We start from the raw sequence: 17,332 nt of genomic DNA on the forward strand, positions 1-17,332 counted from the left end.
GTGGGAGAGAGACCAGGGACTGCGCGCATAGGCCTTGCTTACCACGGATCATGCAGCAACCTGTACACGTGTGAGCATGTGCCGTGCCACCCCTGGGCAGGTGGCTCCAGCTGTGTGCCACACAGGGGCCGTGGCCTGATAGCCTCACACATGTGTGAAGAGACCTGACATGCTCCTGACCCCCCGGGATGGGACACAGCAGGACGCCGTCCCTTCACAAGCCCCCTCTACACAGGGGGAGGGGACATCTCCCCCTGACCTTGGCCACACTATACACAGCACAGGGGCATGGGTGCGGTCTCGGGGCAGCTCCCACTCCCGGGATAGCCGGACATTCCGACCATGGCCTCTGTGCAAGCACAGCGGCTCTGACGGTTCAGGGAACGGTCATCCTCGCCTTGCAGAGCGGGGCTGGGCTTCACCCACTGTGTCCCCAGGGAGAACTGACCATTTCTTTTCTTTCTCCACAGCTGCACCAGCTGCACGGGCAGGGCACACCACTCTGCCTGGGACATGCTCTCGCATATGAGGGCTCCGCAGGAGGACCAGCCGAACACTGCAGGGGTATCGAGAGCAGCACCTGGGGGCACTGAGAACCCTGCACTGCACCGCGCCCTCGACCGCTGTGTGGACGTGCTATTTCAATTTAGCAAAATGCTATTTCGAATTGCATTTTGTGTATAGACGCACTATTTTGAAATAACTTATTATGAATTAACTATTTCGAATTAAGATATTTTGAAATAACACTCTAGTATAGACATTCCCATGAGGAATAAGCCTTGAGCAAGAGTTCAATGCTTGAGCAAGAGCTCTTGAGCAAGAAGGCAGTGTGGACGGGCAACAGGGGTTTCTTGCACAAGAAACCCCTATGGCTAAAATGGCCATCAGAGCTTTCTTGTGCAAGAGAGCGTCCACACTGCTATGGACGCTCTTGCGCAATAGCATATCTCTGGTGCAAAAGCACATGGCAGTGTGGATGCGCTCTTGCGCAAGACCTTTTGTGCAAGAATTCTTGCACAAAACAGTTCTTGCGCAAAAAGCCTGCAGTGTAGTCATAGGCCTTGAGAGATGCCCATTTTTCTTTCTTCCAGAAACACACTGTTTCTTTGTCATTCCTTGCATCCTAATCCATGTAATTTTATTGCCATTCTCTTTAATTGTCAAAAGGTAGTAGTTCATTGGTAATTTATAGCTTTAGACATAATGCCACTTTTCCATCTCCACATCTTCTTCCCCTTCTATGAGTCGTAGCCACTACAATTACTGGCGTCCATTCGGCCTGCATTTCCTTTCTCTCAATTTTATCCCGTCCCCTCAGCAGTAGTCATGCTCCCTCGCACCACCCTACGTAATTCCTCTCCTTTCCTCTTCAAATACTTGTAGACAGTTATCCCCCTTTAGCTGTTGTTAGACCAAGTCAGGCATATTCAATCCTTTTAATCTTTCCCTCAAAATCAATTCCTCTAGTCCTTTAATCATTTGTTTTGTTCTTCTCTAAATTACCTTCAATTTGTCTACACATCTCTGGTTCTCAGGTACCATTAGGATACTATTTAGACAGAGCTTTCTCTGAGGACACAAGTTTGCAGACAGCTCATTAATTTTTTTATGGGTAAGACATTTCATTTTATAACTGGACATTTTGCTGTTAAACTGTGCTTTTTCAAAAAGAAAGGCATATTATCATGTCTGGGTGGATCACATGGCACTCTGGCTAGATAATATATTTACTATGCAGGTCCGTACGCAGGAATTTCTCGGGGTGTGTGTGTGCTTTTTCGGTAGACGTGGACTGCAATTTTTTTGAAATATGAAGCAGTTCAAAATAGTTATGCAATGAGTGTGCCTAAGAGAGGTTAATGAAACATTTGAGTGGAAACAGTGATTGATAAAATTATTTTGTTATAACATACTAAAAATTGATACAGTAATAAAGGTTTTATAGAAATTACCTCCTGGGGTTCATGGCAGGCAGCGTGACCCACCATGGCCCCCCGCTCCCTTGGCCACGTCTGCCTGTTGCTGCTCTATCTGCTCAGCGAGGTCAGCACTGGGTGAGTGCAAATGGGACTTCCGGCCAGAGAGACCAGGTCCAGGCCTCTCCTCATGGGTGGGGCGAAGCATTGTTCCCTTTGTCCTGCCACACTACCACCAGTCCCACCCGCCCATCCCCCTGCAACACAGTGCTCTTCCCAACCCTCACTGTTGAGGCTCCCTACTAAGACACTTCAGTCCTCTGGGGAGGACTGAGGTTCAGGGCTTCCCATAGGCCAGATTTACTCTTCTGGGGTTCTAGGACTCATGGATTTTGTGGACCCCCTAGGCTTTGGGTTTGAGACAAAAATGGGGGGTTCAGTGAGTGGTTCAGGACTGCCACTGAGGGGAATGGGAGTGCAGGATCTTGGCGGAAGGTGAGGTGCAGTAGAAGGTGAGGGTGCAAAGTCTGGATGGGAAGAAGGTGCAGAAGCAGTCTGGGAGTGGGGTGTCTGGCCAGGGGGAGGACGAAAGAGCAAGGGAAGGTGCAGTGCGTAGTCAAGGGGGAGGGTGCAGGAGCAGGACAGGATGCAGGAGCGGGCTGGAAGTAAGCGTCTGGCCAGGGGGAAGGGTGCAGGAGCAGGCTGGGGATAGGTGTCTGGCCAGGAGGGAGGGTGCAGGAACAGGGTGCAGTGGGAGGTCTTGCCAGAGGGATGGTTGAGGGGGTTGAGTGTGCAGGGGCTGGGAATGTGGGGAAAGGGGATATTTACTTGCCTTTGCACCCTATACCAGTCCCAGACACCACCTCCCACTGCTCCCATTGATGGGATTCTGACCAATGGGAGCAGCAGGGAAAGCCTCCAGCCCCAACCAGGACAGGGGGAGAGGGAGCACTTCTTCCCCACAAGCTGGATCATGCAGCAAGGCTCGGGGCTTTCTCTCCCACCAACAGGAAGCTGGTGCTGGCGCTCCAACCTCACAGGGGAGGCGGGGAGGACTGGCAAGCCTGGAGTACCAGCGCAGGCTCCCTGATATGGGGGGAGGAGGGCTGAGCTTGAGCCACGGAGCCCTCTTATGCTTACTTGGGGAACCATGGGGGGGTGTTCGCACTCTTTGCACCACCCTTTATACAGGCCTGCTATGTTAGATCTTCAATGTCTTTGAATAGATATTGGGGCAGATCTTCAACTTGAGTGTATTGATATAAATCCATTGACCGTTAGCCCAGCAGCACTGGTGTGCACTAATTGAGAATCCTGTATATCCTCTCAACATTCACTGTGATCGGTGTTCTCCTCCCCCACATTTTACAGAGAGGGAAGTGGTGGTAGGCAAACTGGTTACTCAAGTCCACATAGTGAGTCTATGGCTAAGCTAAGACTAGAGCACAAGTGTTTCTGGCACCTATGTTCTGACCACCATGATACATTCCAGACGACAGTGTCACAATATGTAATACATATTTTGCATGAGCTCCCCAGAGTTAAACTAAGACTAAAAGGAATAATTACCCTGATAAACCTACCATCTCATTAATCAGTCAAGAAGAGAAACAAACAGAAAACCAGGAAATCCCACTTTTCTAGATGTATCAGTCTGTTGCAGGCATTCCAGCAAGTAAGAAATAACCAAAAGGAAGTGCTACAACCTGTGGTCTGCTTCCACTGCCATAGGAAATGAAATTACCTAACCAGTCAGTAGCCTGACATCAAATGCTATTTTTCTCATTTAGATTGATTTTATGCAACTGCATTACCAGCAGAGCTGAAATAGTTCTGTAAATGTTGCCATATGCAGCTGGCATACCGTTCCAAAACGCTGGGGTACAGTTATTTACCAAATATTAGTTTAATGAATATTTCATTACTGGAGCTCACTGTCTTATGTAGACAGATCGGTGACCTTTAAAAGCTCTGTTACTCTCCCTTTGTAGCACATCTCAGAAGCTGTTTTCAGTAAAGCGGTACAGCTCTTTTATAGAGCCCTGCAAGACTCCTAAATGGCACACTTTACAGAATTAAAACCGGCGAGACTATTTCACCTTGCTTCTCACCGTCCATGTCCCTTCAGGAGTCCCCAGTGCCACTCTGAGCCTGGCCATAAGAGGATTAACAACACTAAAAAAGAATTTGATATCCAAGGAGGAGATTTTCAAAGGCACAAAGAACAGTTGGGCACCCAGTCCTCATTCTCTTTCAATGAGAATAGGGGACTAAATCCCATTTGTGCCTTTGAATATTTACCTCCCTCTGATCCCCCTCCCCAAAGCTAATATAATGCAGGGACGCTGGTGATTACAGCGAAGCTAGTGCACAAGCAATAGCAGCTTTCCAAAGAGTTTTTTCTCCCTGGTGCTGTCACCCTACTTACTCCCCGCTGTGGAGAATGAAGAGATCTGTGTATTTTTTTAAAATAAATATCACCTTAGTTCTCTTGATTGAGATAATCCTGCCTGACTGCATGGAGTTGGATCAAAGGAGACCGTTCAGGTGTGGCAGGGGAGGAGGGGTCGAACAGGAGTAAGCCAATGACAGAAATAAAGTTCCTTAAGGGAACAAGGTAGGGAATGTGCCTGTAATACTGACAGGCAGAACTGAACCTGGGACATTTGGAGCTTAGTGCATGAGCCTCTACCCTATGAGCTAAAAGCCAGCTGCCTCTCAGGCAAGGCTGTGGCGCAGCCTCATAATTCTCTCTGTAAGTGGTCTCAGTGCCACCACACGACACCCAGTATGTGTGTGGGTTACACCCCTGCCAACCTTCCACCAATCTGGCTAAGAACATAAGAACGGCCGTACTGGGTCAGACCAAAGGTCCTTCTAGCCCAGTAGCCTGTCTGCTGACAGTGGCCAGCACCAGTTGCCCCAGAGAGGGTGGACCGAAGATAATGATCAAGTGATTTGTCTCCTGCCATCCTTCTCCAGCCTCTGACAAACAGAGGCCAGGGACACCATTTCTATCCCCTGGCTAATAGCCTTTTATGGACCTAACCTCCATGAAATTATCTAGCTTCTCTTTAAACTCTATTATAGTCCTAGCCTTCACAGCCTCCTCTGGCAAGGAATTCCACAGGTTGACTACACGCTGTGTGAAGAAGAACTCCCTTTTATTAGTTTTAAACCTGCTACCCATTAATTTCATTTGGTGTCCTCTAGTTCTTCTATTATGGGAACTAATAAATAACTTTTCTTTATCCGCCCTCTCCACGCCACTCATGATTTTATAGACCTCTATCATATCCCTCCTCAGTCTCCTCTTTTCTAAACTGAAGAGTCCCAGTCGCTTTAACCTCTCCTCATATGGGACCCATTCCAAATCCCTAATCGTTTTAGTTGTCCTTTTCTGAATCCTTTCCAAGGCCAAAATATCTTGGTTTATGACTTCCATTCCTGAGTCTAGGCTCAAAGGGGAAACTAAACCATTAAAGTGCCCCCAGGCCTGGTAAGGAAGGAGGTCTGCGTGGCCTTCCAGCAGCTGCCTGAGGGAGATGGTGACAGAAACACACAGCGAGGGAGAAGATGCAGCAGGTAGCCTGTTCCTCCCTGTCCAGGAGTTGGGATGTCTGGACTAAGTGGAACTCACCCAGCACTTGCAAGGATAAAATGAGGTGCAGGTAGGAACCAGAGATATAGGCCTTTTGTTGTTCTACTCTTTGCTCTGCCTGCGATGTACCTCTGGCTGAATAATGATGATTTGCTTTGAACAAGCAGCATTTGAATCACCTTAACCAGCTGTTGCCAGAGGTTCCCTGAGGAAAAGGGCTTACAAGTGCCAAACAGAGCTTGGCCTGCTGACTTAAAATGGTGGGGAAATAGGGGGATTGCTGCCCAGAGATGCAGTCCCAGACCACTTGAACCACAGAGTTCCATCCTGGAGAGATGCACCGTAGAAGGAGAAAAAGGGATGTAAAACTCAGCTCACTCTGTAACCAGACACCTGCCTTTACTCACTATGTTGGCTTTGTGAATTACGCTGCAAGTGCTTCCGGGCAAAGACCTTGTCTTGATGTATCTTCAGAAAGCCTCATGCACATATATGACACCACCTCCAGAGACAATACAGAATAGAATATAGTGGTTTACAGAGCATGGCCTTCATACTCTCCCCCAGATTCCTGCAGATCCTCGGCTAGCTGCACCCCTGCCAGGACTCACCCTTAGTGACGGACAGCGGGGAGGGTGGCACTGTATCTCCCAGAGGATTTTTAATTTGTAGCAGGAGCTCCAGAGGACCGCTGCTAGTAGAGATTGCCCAGAATCAGCACATCAACTGGCTCTTGGTTCATGGGCCCTCACTTTTGTGGTTTCACTGGTTGGTTACCAAAGTAGGTTCTGTGGTGCCTTACACCCACTGGTTAGAGCAGGGCTACTCAACATGCAGCCTGCGGTCTGCATGTGGCCCGCGTCCTGTTTGTTTGTGGCCCGTGGGGTGGTTTGGGTTTACGGAGGGCTCAACATGCGGCTCGCGGGTCGGTTCCTTTGAACATGGCTTCCACTGGGAATACGCTTCACAACGGTGAGGCGTCTTCCAGGCGGGGTGAAAACTGAAAGGCGCAAGCGGCCAGGCTTGCTGGAACAGAGGGGTACAAGGTGTCGGCGTTTCTAGCCCCCAGGGAGGAGGTGCCTGGAGCACCGGGGCATTGTGGGAAGTGCTTTATATTCATGCCTGTCAGTGTGAAATAAGCTAGTTGCATATATTTGCATATCTATTTGCATGTATATGCCACCACACTTAAGTTGCGGCCCTCAGTATGTGCTGTGAGTATCATTGTGGCCCCCGGAGCTTCCAAAGTTGAGTAGCCCTGGGTTAGAGTATCCTGTGATGCTGCCAAACCAGGCTCATGCTAAGCCCCTAGGCTTCAACTGAACTCTGACAAATACATAAATGAATTAGTTTGGCTCACCTATGTTAATATTGTTAAAGCAGGTATTAAATTTATATGAAAAACCATGTTTAGTGTTTAGACTTCTAAGTTGTTGCATGCATTGATCTCACCTATAATATCTGTATCCCATGTTATAGGATAATGTGTTTGCTCTGTAACTGTACAACTGTTTATCCAGCCAAAATAGAAGACTTATAAAGAGTGAAATTCTTAGTTTGCCTTTTTTGTCCAACAACAACAACATGCCCCAGTACACCAGACAAACAATAGTGCAACATCAGAGGACAAAATACTTTATTATTGCCCCCCGTTTCTCACAATAAAAAGCAAGTGTGCACATGAACTCGGCTCATCATCTTGAACTTTGAGGGAAGGCAATAAAAATATCCCTGTCAAGAAAAAACTATCTTTATGCCGGAGATATAAGGATCTTGAGCAAAAAGGAAATGTCCACACTGCTTGTTTTTGCACAAAAACCCCTTGAGCAAAAACAGATCGGAAGAGATTATGCAAATGAAGCACGAGAAAATGCTAATACGCGCTTTATTTGCTTTGCCTCTTCCGGGAAAACCCAGAGTGTAGACGTAGCCTGAAAGACAAGTATGACTAAGCATGAGCAAAGGATTCCCAGTGGTTGGCCTGGATTAGCCCTGAAGGACTTAGAGAGCTTGCTTATTATAGAAACTTCTATAACTTTTGAAACTTAAGACTGTACTCATGTGTATATTTACCTTCTTTAAACTTTTTTAAATAACTTTCACTTCTTTTTCTTAGTTCATAAATCTTCCGATAGTTTATTATAGAATTAGATATAAATGTTAACTTTGATGAGAGATCTAGATACAAATGACCTGGCACATTGATTTAAACTTATTTACCACTGTGGGTGCATATGCAGCTCACTATGTGTTATATAGGATACAGTCACGCAATGTACATACTACCTGTATAATTCTGAATATGTCACATGTGCTGCAGCTGTGTGCTGACTGGGCACCAAGCAGCCTGTGGGCTGAGAACCACTAACCTGGCGTAAGTGACTGGTCTCTGGGGCTAGGTCTACACTACAGAATGTAGTGCTGTTTTTGTGAAAAAACTCGCGGAGCGTCCACGCCTCAACCGCGTTTTTGCTCAAGTGAAATGAAAGAACAGAGGGGTTTTTCCGGTGTAGGTATTCCTCCTTCTATGAGGAATAACTTCTTTTTGCGCAAGTGCTCTTGCACAAAAAGGGATGTGTGGACGGAGAACAGGGTTTTTTTGCGCAAAAAGAGGCAATCGAAAAAAGCACAGGTGCTCTGGTGGACATTCTGTAAATAGCAATCAGAGTTTCTGTTCAAGAGAGCATCCATGCAGTCTGGACGCTCTCCTGCACAAAAGCGCTTCACTTTTTCGATGCGCTTTTGCAGTGTGAACACGCTCTTGTGGCAAGAAGTTTTTGCGGAAAATCTCTTCCGCAAAAAGCTTCTTGAGCAAGAAGCCTGTAATGTAGACATAGCCTGGGACTGGGAGTAACCTGAATATTGTTGCAGCTTTTGATATAAGGGACCATTTCTCACAAAGTCAGGCATGCCTAAGTGGCAAGAGACAGGAGTGACTTAATGTTAAGGCTATTATAGTGCTTGAGAAGTTCACACCTGAGGTTTTGGTCAGTGAAATCCAAATATAATACTCACAACCAATTTGGGGTTTGTGCCCTGGTTTGCAGCATTCTGCCCTGTGTTTGATACTCATGGTCGTGAGCCATTCCAGACAGCTTGACATAGCTATTCCCAATTTGAGAAGTGTTCCCTGTTTGCACACACTGAACAGACTTGGCAGAAATGGTAGGTTTGATTCTGTAAAGCGCTGAGCACCCTAGACTTCCAATGAATTCAGGGACTGTACCTCTGGTAGGTCTGGGCTATGTCTTTCTCATGCTGGAAAGAGAAGTCATCAACATTTCCACAGATCCTCTTTATCAGACAGAAGACTGGCTAGTCTGACTCTATATGCATCCCCAGAGTAATTTGTTTCTGAGCTCTGAAAATGTAGATGCCATTATAAAATTTTAAAGAAGGGTGTTTCATGGTAAATCTAAAAAGCAAGAGCTTCTGCTTTCAGAAAATAAGCATCTATCTGACTAAGAGCCTTATATATAATACAGTAGGATACAGAAGAGGTAAGAAAAAGTTAGCTCAGCCAGCCAGCCACCCTTAAAACCTGGCTTAGCAGCAGAATGGATGGGAAAGCAGCCCATTATTGGAACCTTTAGCATTAATTTATTCAAAGCATTCATCTCCCTATAGATACATATAAAAATTGAAAGAAAAACATATTAAATCAAATAACAAAGTGAGAAATCTGGAGAAACAAATAAAGTTTCCACCACGAACTATAAAAGCTCTTCCAGAAGCAGGAGAGCAACTTGGAAAAAACAACAACAATAACCACCCCAAGTCTAACTCCAGTGGCTGCAACACAAAAGTGAAAGAAGAGGAGGTGGAGGTGGCAGTAGCAGCAGTGAGAGGGAAAACTAAACCATCACTTAAAAAACAAATTCATAACATCAGCCTAGCAGGAGGCAGAAAGAAATACTTAAACTAGCAATCTGGAAAACATAACCTAGATTGCATGGTGACTGACACTCTCTGTTTGTGACAGAGAAACAGATTCATTCTGCAAGGTTCTTTCCACTACTTCCCTTGAGAATAATCCCATAGTTTCCATTAAGTTCGGTTTCAGTACAGCAGCTGCTCAGAACTGACTGTCTTCATCAAACTTTAAACAAGCAGAGAAACACACGCTAACACTGCACATTTCCCCAGGCTAGGGGGAGTTCAAAAAGGCGCCCATTTCAGTAAATCAACGGCACTGCATAAATGTTTCGCGATAATCACCATCTTCATAATATATACTGCCCAGACAGGCAATCCCCTCCAGCCAGGCACCCAGACGGAGGTGGGAGCGGGGCAAGGAGGCAATTGCACAAGGACCTGGCGTTGTAGCAATAGCAGCAGCCAGGAGCTCTGGGCCCCTTTCAAACACCGCGGGAGCACCACTCCGTCATTCCGTGGGGTTCTCATGGCTGGGAGAGAGAGCCCAGTGACGCACTAAGGGTTGGCCCTGCCCTTCCGCTTGAAGGTCCATCTCTCCCAGTTGCACAGAACTACCCCCCCACACCTTGCCCCCAGGCCCACAATAGCTGTCAGCCCTGCTGTCTCCAGTACAGAAGCCTAGAAGGTGGCCACAGAGGCAGGAAAACTCTATAAGGTTGCCCCCAAAGACTCCTGTACATTGCCCATTTGAAGAGGAGAGAAGTTTTGAGGGGGTTCTCTACAGCCACGTAGTGTTGGCCTACAGCCTGCTCTCGATTTGCTGCCCCAGCCTTGCCTGAGTCTTGTTCCAGGGCATGTTAGTCTTGTCTGTATTTTATTCCTGCCTCATTCCAGCCCTGTTCCTGACCTGCTGCAGTCCTACACTTGCCTCCTGATCTCAGGCCCTTGAACTGACTCCCAGCTTGACTTTTGACCTGCATCAGGATTCCAACTACGATCCTGATTTGGCTTGCTATGGCTTCTGACCCCAGTTCTGACCCTATGGCCTGTCCTCTGGCCCTGGTTTCAACATCCATCTCAGGCTAGTCTTGACTCTATGTCTAGCTTTGGCTCCTGGTATCTACTCTCAACCATTGCTCTAACCACCAGGCATGACTGCCTAGAACGCAGAGCCTGATAGCCAGAAATGGCCAATCACCTAATTTGATCTTTCACCAATCCCACCTCCCCAACACACAAACAGAAGCTCAGCAGGATACTGGGGAAGTGACAATAACACGGGGGAGTCATTTTCCCTTCTGTCCCAGCCTGGACCATCTGTCACAGGGAACATTCTGACCCATTATTAAGTTTGGGGATCAAACAAACAATCAGTTTAGGTACTCAAACATCCCCATATCACTGCAGTTAGCTATCAAGATCAACTAACTGAAATTCTTATTTAGTTATATCTAAGGAGAGTGACAGGCTTTTAAGTGTCACCGATATAATTCATCTATCTCAAGGACAATGTTTTACCTTTATTGTCCTCAAAACCAGTCACTATTTATAACACTTATCTCGAGATAGTGCTAGGCAAGGTAATATATTTAACTTCACGAGTTAAGGGCAACTGCATAAGTCAGACAAATGGTGCAGACAAGCTAACCCTAATAAATATTTATATACTACCAAAGGGGGTATCTGAATATCCAGTAAAGATACAGTACAATTTTGTATACCAGTGTACTTATAAGGTGGTCATGCTATTAGCATTCAGCACAAAAAAATTGTGATTTACTAAGGATTTTTGCTTCCTACTGTTACTGAATGTGCATCCCTTACCAAAAAAGTATCACTTTCCTCAGGTAACATATCATACAATTATAAACCTTCAAGATTTATTTTTGACCAAGTCTGCAGCTAACCACCCCAAGACTATATTTGTAACATATGTACAGCAAATGAGCAGCTTTTAATTCTAAACAATTGGATAGGGAGAGCAGATTCTGAAATGGCAATACAATTTGTGCATAACCTGGATTTGCTTGCTCTCTTTTTACCTCCACAAGCCCATCTTTTATTCATTTTACATTTAAAATCACATAGGGATAGTTTCTACTTTAAAAAGGTATTTATGAGAATGGAGGAAAGAGTGGTTTCTCTGATTATTTTTACCTGAGCTCTCAGTGCAGCATCTTTCTTAATCCATTTTATCACTGTTTCGTACACCAGCTCTTCTGCTTTGGTGTTCAGGCTGTCATTGGACATGTAGGAAATGAAGTCATCTTTTGAGATATTAAGGATCTCCTCTTGATTGGCCACCTCTGGGAAAATTTGCAGGGCATATGCTTTCGCCATGTTGTATAGCTCGCTGCACTGCATGGCTTCTGCCATGGCTAATATTCCTAAGCAGTTGCTAGCAGTCAATTGTTTTTCTAAAAGGAGCAAATAAAGTATAATTGAATGCATAAAATGGCATGATTTCACTGATAACAAAAGGAAATAGATGCTATGAACATAAATAACTCTGATTCACTTTGAATAAAACCCAGTGAGGCACCATGAAAAGAAATAGTCTATCAAATGCACTTTCTTTAGATCTGCATCTTTACATGGGTGTGTGTGTGTGTGTGTGTGTGTGTGTGTAACCTTATTACTAAGGACCTCCTCTTGGTATAAATCAGCTAGTGAGACCACTGCTAATTCTACTGCCTGCCATGTTCCTTTAAGAAACAACAAAGAAGTAAACTCTAATATAGGTGCTGAAAGAATAAATTCAAATGGCTCTGAGGACGTTTTTGAGGATGCTAAACTTGCTTCATGATCATTTTTGTCCTGCTTAGCTACTAACCTACTCCCAATAAAATAATTTCCCACAGAAACGTTACTATAGAATGTGATGACATTCCTCAATGCAAAACACAGATTATACAGTTAAATGTTGTGTAGTCGTGTTTCAAAGCAAATCATTCACAAAGGAAACAGCATTATCTGTTTCCTGGCAAACAGAAGTAACTGCACAGTGTGTAGTCGTATGTTAAAGTTGTGCTATGCTGTATACTTTACTGTCCTTTTTGTTTCTCAGTTCTATGAAAAAAAAAACACCAATAGGAAATCTGTGCAAGAGGAGCTAAAAGGTTCTTGGGTCTCAGCTTTTCCAGCCAAGCCATTAACAGAAAACATTTTATTAAGATTCAAGGTACAGATGTGAACAAGTAGCCAGCTAGTCGATTAACTGAAAACCCTAGGCTTACTGGTTAATCTAGTTGAATAATTGCATTTCCCCCCTTGCTGCCTCTGTATCAGAGGTGAGGGGGTGAGGGGGGGGGAGGAGAGAGGCAGAAGCAGAAGCCAGTGCTGGGGGAGCTGGCTTAAAAGCTGATTCCCCCCAGCACTGGCTCTGCGGTGCTGCCTGCCTCCCTGTGCTGCTGCTTCTATCAGGGGCAGCAGAGTGGGGGGGGGGGAGGAGAAAGGGGAGGCTGGGCCCTGGCAGCATCCCGTGCAGCAGCTTTTGTCTGAGGTGCACCTGGGCCTGCTGCAGAAAGAGGGTGCTTTGCAGCAGCAGCCACTGTCCCTGGGGGGGCTAGGGGGTATGTCTGAGCTCCCCGTGGACAGAGGTTGCTGTCGGAGCAACCTCATTCCACAACCAGCACCTTTAAATAAAGAGTACACCAATTACAGGCTCTAATCCGGCACTCTCTGATCCGGCAACATCCATGGTCTAGCATGATTTTAGCTAGCTGGGCATCCACTTATCATGGGTGTGGCCAAGTTTCCTGCAGTCCCATAAAGTTTGCTTATAGCCACCAGTCCTGGCTCTCAATGTTCTGTGCTGTTATTTAGCTCTAATTTACCCCTAAGTGTCTTCTAAGAGCCCAATAAGCAGTGGAAGTGTTGGCAATGCTGCTAGACAATATTGACCTCCAGTGGTTCAGCAAATTCCCTGGTTCGGCACCAGTCAGATCCCCAGGGTCCTGGATTAGAGAGGTTCAACTTGTACTTGCATCAGTAGTTCATTATATAGGTGTCTAATTAGATCTTGAGATACTTCTGGATGCCTAGACAACAAAGAGAGGCTGGATAACCCATTGCTCCATCCATGACTGAATAAGAGAGAGCACTATTTTCCTGCTGATTCAGGTCTTGCTATGATTATCCATGCCTTTGTCACTAAGGACTAGGATTGAATAGCACTTCACAAGGGGCTCCACCTGTGACATTCTGTACCTTGGGGGAGCACCCTGTAACCTACATATCCCTCATCTGTATATAACTGTGATATTGCATATAATGTGAGATGTCAGCAGAAAGATTATGATCTATTGAAAGTCATTTCTTTGTGTAAATATGTATATCATGAATGCATACGAAGTTATGAGAATATAGTGCATGATTGTCACTAAAATATGCTGTGGATTTGGTGGTAGGTGCCCACATACTAATTCTAGAGAAACAGTGACAAAGGAGGTAACCAACAACAGGGTGGTTGCTGTTGAACAGACATCACCAGCCATAGTCCAGCAAAGGAGCTACAATGCAATGACTCGCCAGGATGAGGCCACATCAGGGGAATTGTTCAACTTTGCTTGGATACTCAGCAATGTTCCCAGAGATGCCTGGATTTGTATTCACCAAGCACATGGACGAAGAGTTAAAAAAACAAAGCCAGGGGTCCATGCCTAGTCTTCCTCCTTCATGCATCCGCACTGTAAACAACCAGAACACTGAGAAGACTGAAGGTTCCAACTCAGGGGATTGAACCAGATTTCAAGGGTGAATATCTAGTAGCGTGAGAAAAACTGCTTGATCTAGTTGTTGCCCAGACTAATAGAGAGCTCAGACAGTGTACTTATATTTTCTTTTCCTTTGGTAACCACTCTGACTTTTTGTCTATTATTTAACATCACTTAAAATTCATATTTATAGTCAGTAAATTTGTTTTACTGTATATCTTTACTGTGAGTTTGTGTGAAGTATGTGGCAGATTTGCCTCAGGTTTTGAAAGGGCTGTGATATCCATTTTTCACTGATGAAGTGGTGAACCAATTAATACACTAGATGGTATATTCCTGAAGTACATGCTGGGAGCTAGGAGGATTTGACTCTGGTGCCTTTTTCTGTGTAATTCATGAGTGGCTCTGGGAACATTCATGCAATCTAGTGTGGGGTGGGGGCGGTTGTGCTAAGCAATAACACCACCTGGTGGGTGCTGCTCACTAGCAAGGCATTGCGAGATAGCTGGAGAGAGTTAAGGGGATGCTATGGTGCCATAGTCCAAGGCTGCACCTCAGGGGATCCAGCCCTAGATTATATCAGCCCTAGATTAATCAGTTGTTAAACAGACTGCTCTAGGATAGCTGCCAACAGATTTATGGGTGAAATTTAAGGATGACAGTTTTAACCTATGAATTCCTAAATGTTCCGAGACCTGGTTAAATACAAGATCACCTTTGCCAGACTGTTGTAGCTGAGATCAGCAGAGAAACTTGTATTGGCAGGGCATTCTCTATTTATGTCTTTCATTTTGGAATTTGTTCCCTATGTTGATCTGCCAGAATCTGTATTTGTTAACCTTCCAGGCACACTGCAAAGCCCATCTTTTATTCAAAGTATCTGGGGATGGGGTGGATGCACGAGCAGAGAGATAGGCAGAGATTGGTAGTATGCATGAAAGATTGCTTGGCAGACCAGTGGTGCCCATGTAACAGAAGTTCAATCATTAGTGTCAGAGCCCATCTGTTTGTGTTGAATATTGTCTTTTTAATTTAGGGAGGATGGAGCATATGAGCTAGGCATTAATAAAATCAGCACAAACAAACACACCTCTCTGATACAGGCTGTGATCCATTTTAGTTAATAGGAGCCCATTCTTGCTTGTTCACCCAAGCATAGAGTGGCATACCGTCTGGTCTTATCTATAATACTGTAATTTATCCTCCAAAGGATCATAAGACCCTTGGGAGTGTCTCGCTTTCCCATCTTCAAACTGCCTGGTACTTCAGTTTCCTCACTCGTTTGGTAGCCTGGTTCTCCAAATGACTCCAAAATTCCCTATCTATTCAACAGGGCATCAAAGAGACACTGGAGAGTTGTAAGAAACTTATCTTGGACACACATGGGTTGGTTTATGTAAAAATCTGTTACAGCACGTCTAGACTACGTGTGGCTTCTGAAAGAAGATATGCAAATTCAGCTCAAATTTGCGTATCTTCTTCCATTTTTTTCCTAGAAGAGCGGCGAGGAGTCCTGTGGCTCCTTATTGACTAACTGAAGTGTAGGAGCATAAGCTTTCGTGGGCAAAGACCCACTTCGTCAGATTCCTGGAAGAGGATTTCCAATATTTGGCCCATGTACGCGGGGCCAAGTACAGGCAGTCCCCGGGTTACGTACAAGATAGGGACTGTAGGTTTGTTCTTAAGTTGAATCTGTATGTAAGTCGGAACTGGCGTCAGCCGCTGCTGAAACTGACCAGTTTCAACCGCGGCTGAATCTGGATGCCAGTTCTGACTTACATACAGATTCAACTTAAGAAACCCAGGCGTCCCCAAGTCAGCTGCTGCTGAAACTGATCAGCGGCTGATTCCAGGAAGCCTGGGGCAGAGCAACTCTGCCTCGGGCTTCCTGTAGTCAGCCGCTGGTCAGTTTCAGCAGTGGCTGACTTGGGGACGCCTGGGGGAGAGCAGCTGGGGTGCTGCTGGGTTACTCCAGCAGCATGGCTCCTCCGCTACTGGACCAACCCAGCAGCACCCCAGCTGCTCTGCCCCAGGCGTCCAGATTCAGCCGCTGCTGAAACTGACCAGCAGCGGCTGAATCAGGACGCCTGGGGCAGAGCAGCTGGGGTGCTGCCCGGTTGGTCCGGAGCGGCGCTGCGGGACCAACCCGGAAGCCCCCAGTTGCTCTACCCCAGGGGTAGGCAAGAAAAGCCTGGTCTGCGGGGGGGGGGGCACTAGCTGCACCCCCCCCCCCCAGCAGACCAGGGAGACGGGGGTGGCGGGACCGCCCAAGTCCTCCACGGCTTTGCTCCGTCTCCCTGGTCTGCTGACCTGGGAGACCTGGAGCAAAGCCGCAGAGCACGCGGGCAGCGGGACAGTCCAGGCGCGCCGCGGCTGTCCCACTGCTGGCGTGCTCCGAGGCTTTGCTCCCCATCTCTCTGGTCTGCTGGTCAGACCAGGGAGACGGGGAGCAAAGACACGGAGCACGCCCGCAGCGGGACACCCCGGGCGCGCTTGGGCTGTCCCGCTGCGGGTGTGCTCCAAGGCTTTGCTCCCCATCTCCCTGAAGACCAGGGAGACGGAGAGCAAAGCCGCGGAGCACGCCCGCATAGGGACAGCTCAAGCACGCCCAGGCTGTCCCGCTGCGGGCGTGCTCCAAAGCTTTGCTCCCCGTCTCCCTGCAGACCAGGCGGCTTTGCTCCCGGGCAAATGAGCAAAGCCGCCCAGGCGGCGGCTTTGCTCGGGTGTCCCTGGTCTGCTGGGGAAGGGGGGTCCAGTGGCTTTGCTGGACCCCCCCAGCAGACCAGGGAAGACCGGGAGAAGCTTTTCTCGCCCCGGAGGACACGGGTGGCGACCCGCCGCCCGTGAGCTCCGGGGCGAGGAAAAGCCCCGTTCGTAAGTGCGGATCCGACATAAGTCGGATCCGCGTAAGTCGGGGACTGCCTGTATAGGAAAAACCCCCTCTTTCAAAATCCCCCTGTAAACCTCCTTTTAGGAGGAATAAGGAGGCTTTCCAAAGAGGGTTTTTTTTTCCAATATTTGGCCCTGTGTAGATGGGCCAAATATCGGAAAAGCCTCTTCTGGGAAAAAAAATGGAAGAAGATATATAAATTTGGCTTGAATTTGCGTATCTTCTTTCAGAAGCCACACGTAGTCTAGATGTGCCCTTAGTGTCCTACTGGCACCTGTTTTCTGTACCAAGAAAGAGCTTACAGTTCTTTTGATGCTAGATTCTTTAGAGA

At 46.7% G+C, this 17,332-nt stretch overlaps 1 protein-coding gene across 3 annotated transcripts in view; it reads right to left on the bottom strand.

The window, feature by feature from the left end:
- KLHL29 (kelch like family member 29) overlaps window positions 1–17,332 on the bottom strand; it is a 581,254-nt gene that overhangs the window by 61,650 nt on the left and 502,272 nt on the right. For all 3 annotated transcript variants that reach the window (XM_089777034.1, XM_075923421.2, XM_075923423.2), the window contains one exon: window positions 11,554–11,813. In XM_089777034.1, the coding sequence (XP_089633160.1) occupies window positions 11,554–11,813 (260 nt within the window). The remainder of the gene's footprint in view (window positions 1–11,553; window positions 11,814–17,332) is intronic.

The sequence above is a fragment of the Pelodiscus sinensis genome, chromosome 3 (assembly GCF_052426305.1).
Source record: "Pelodiscus sinensis isolate ZL-2025 chromosome 3, ASM5242630v1, whole genome shotgun sequence".
Taxonomy (NCBI): Eukaryota; Metazoa; Chordata; order Testudines; family Trionychidae; genus Pelodiscus; species Pelodiscus sinensis.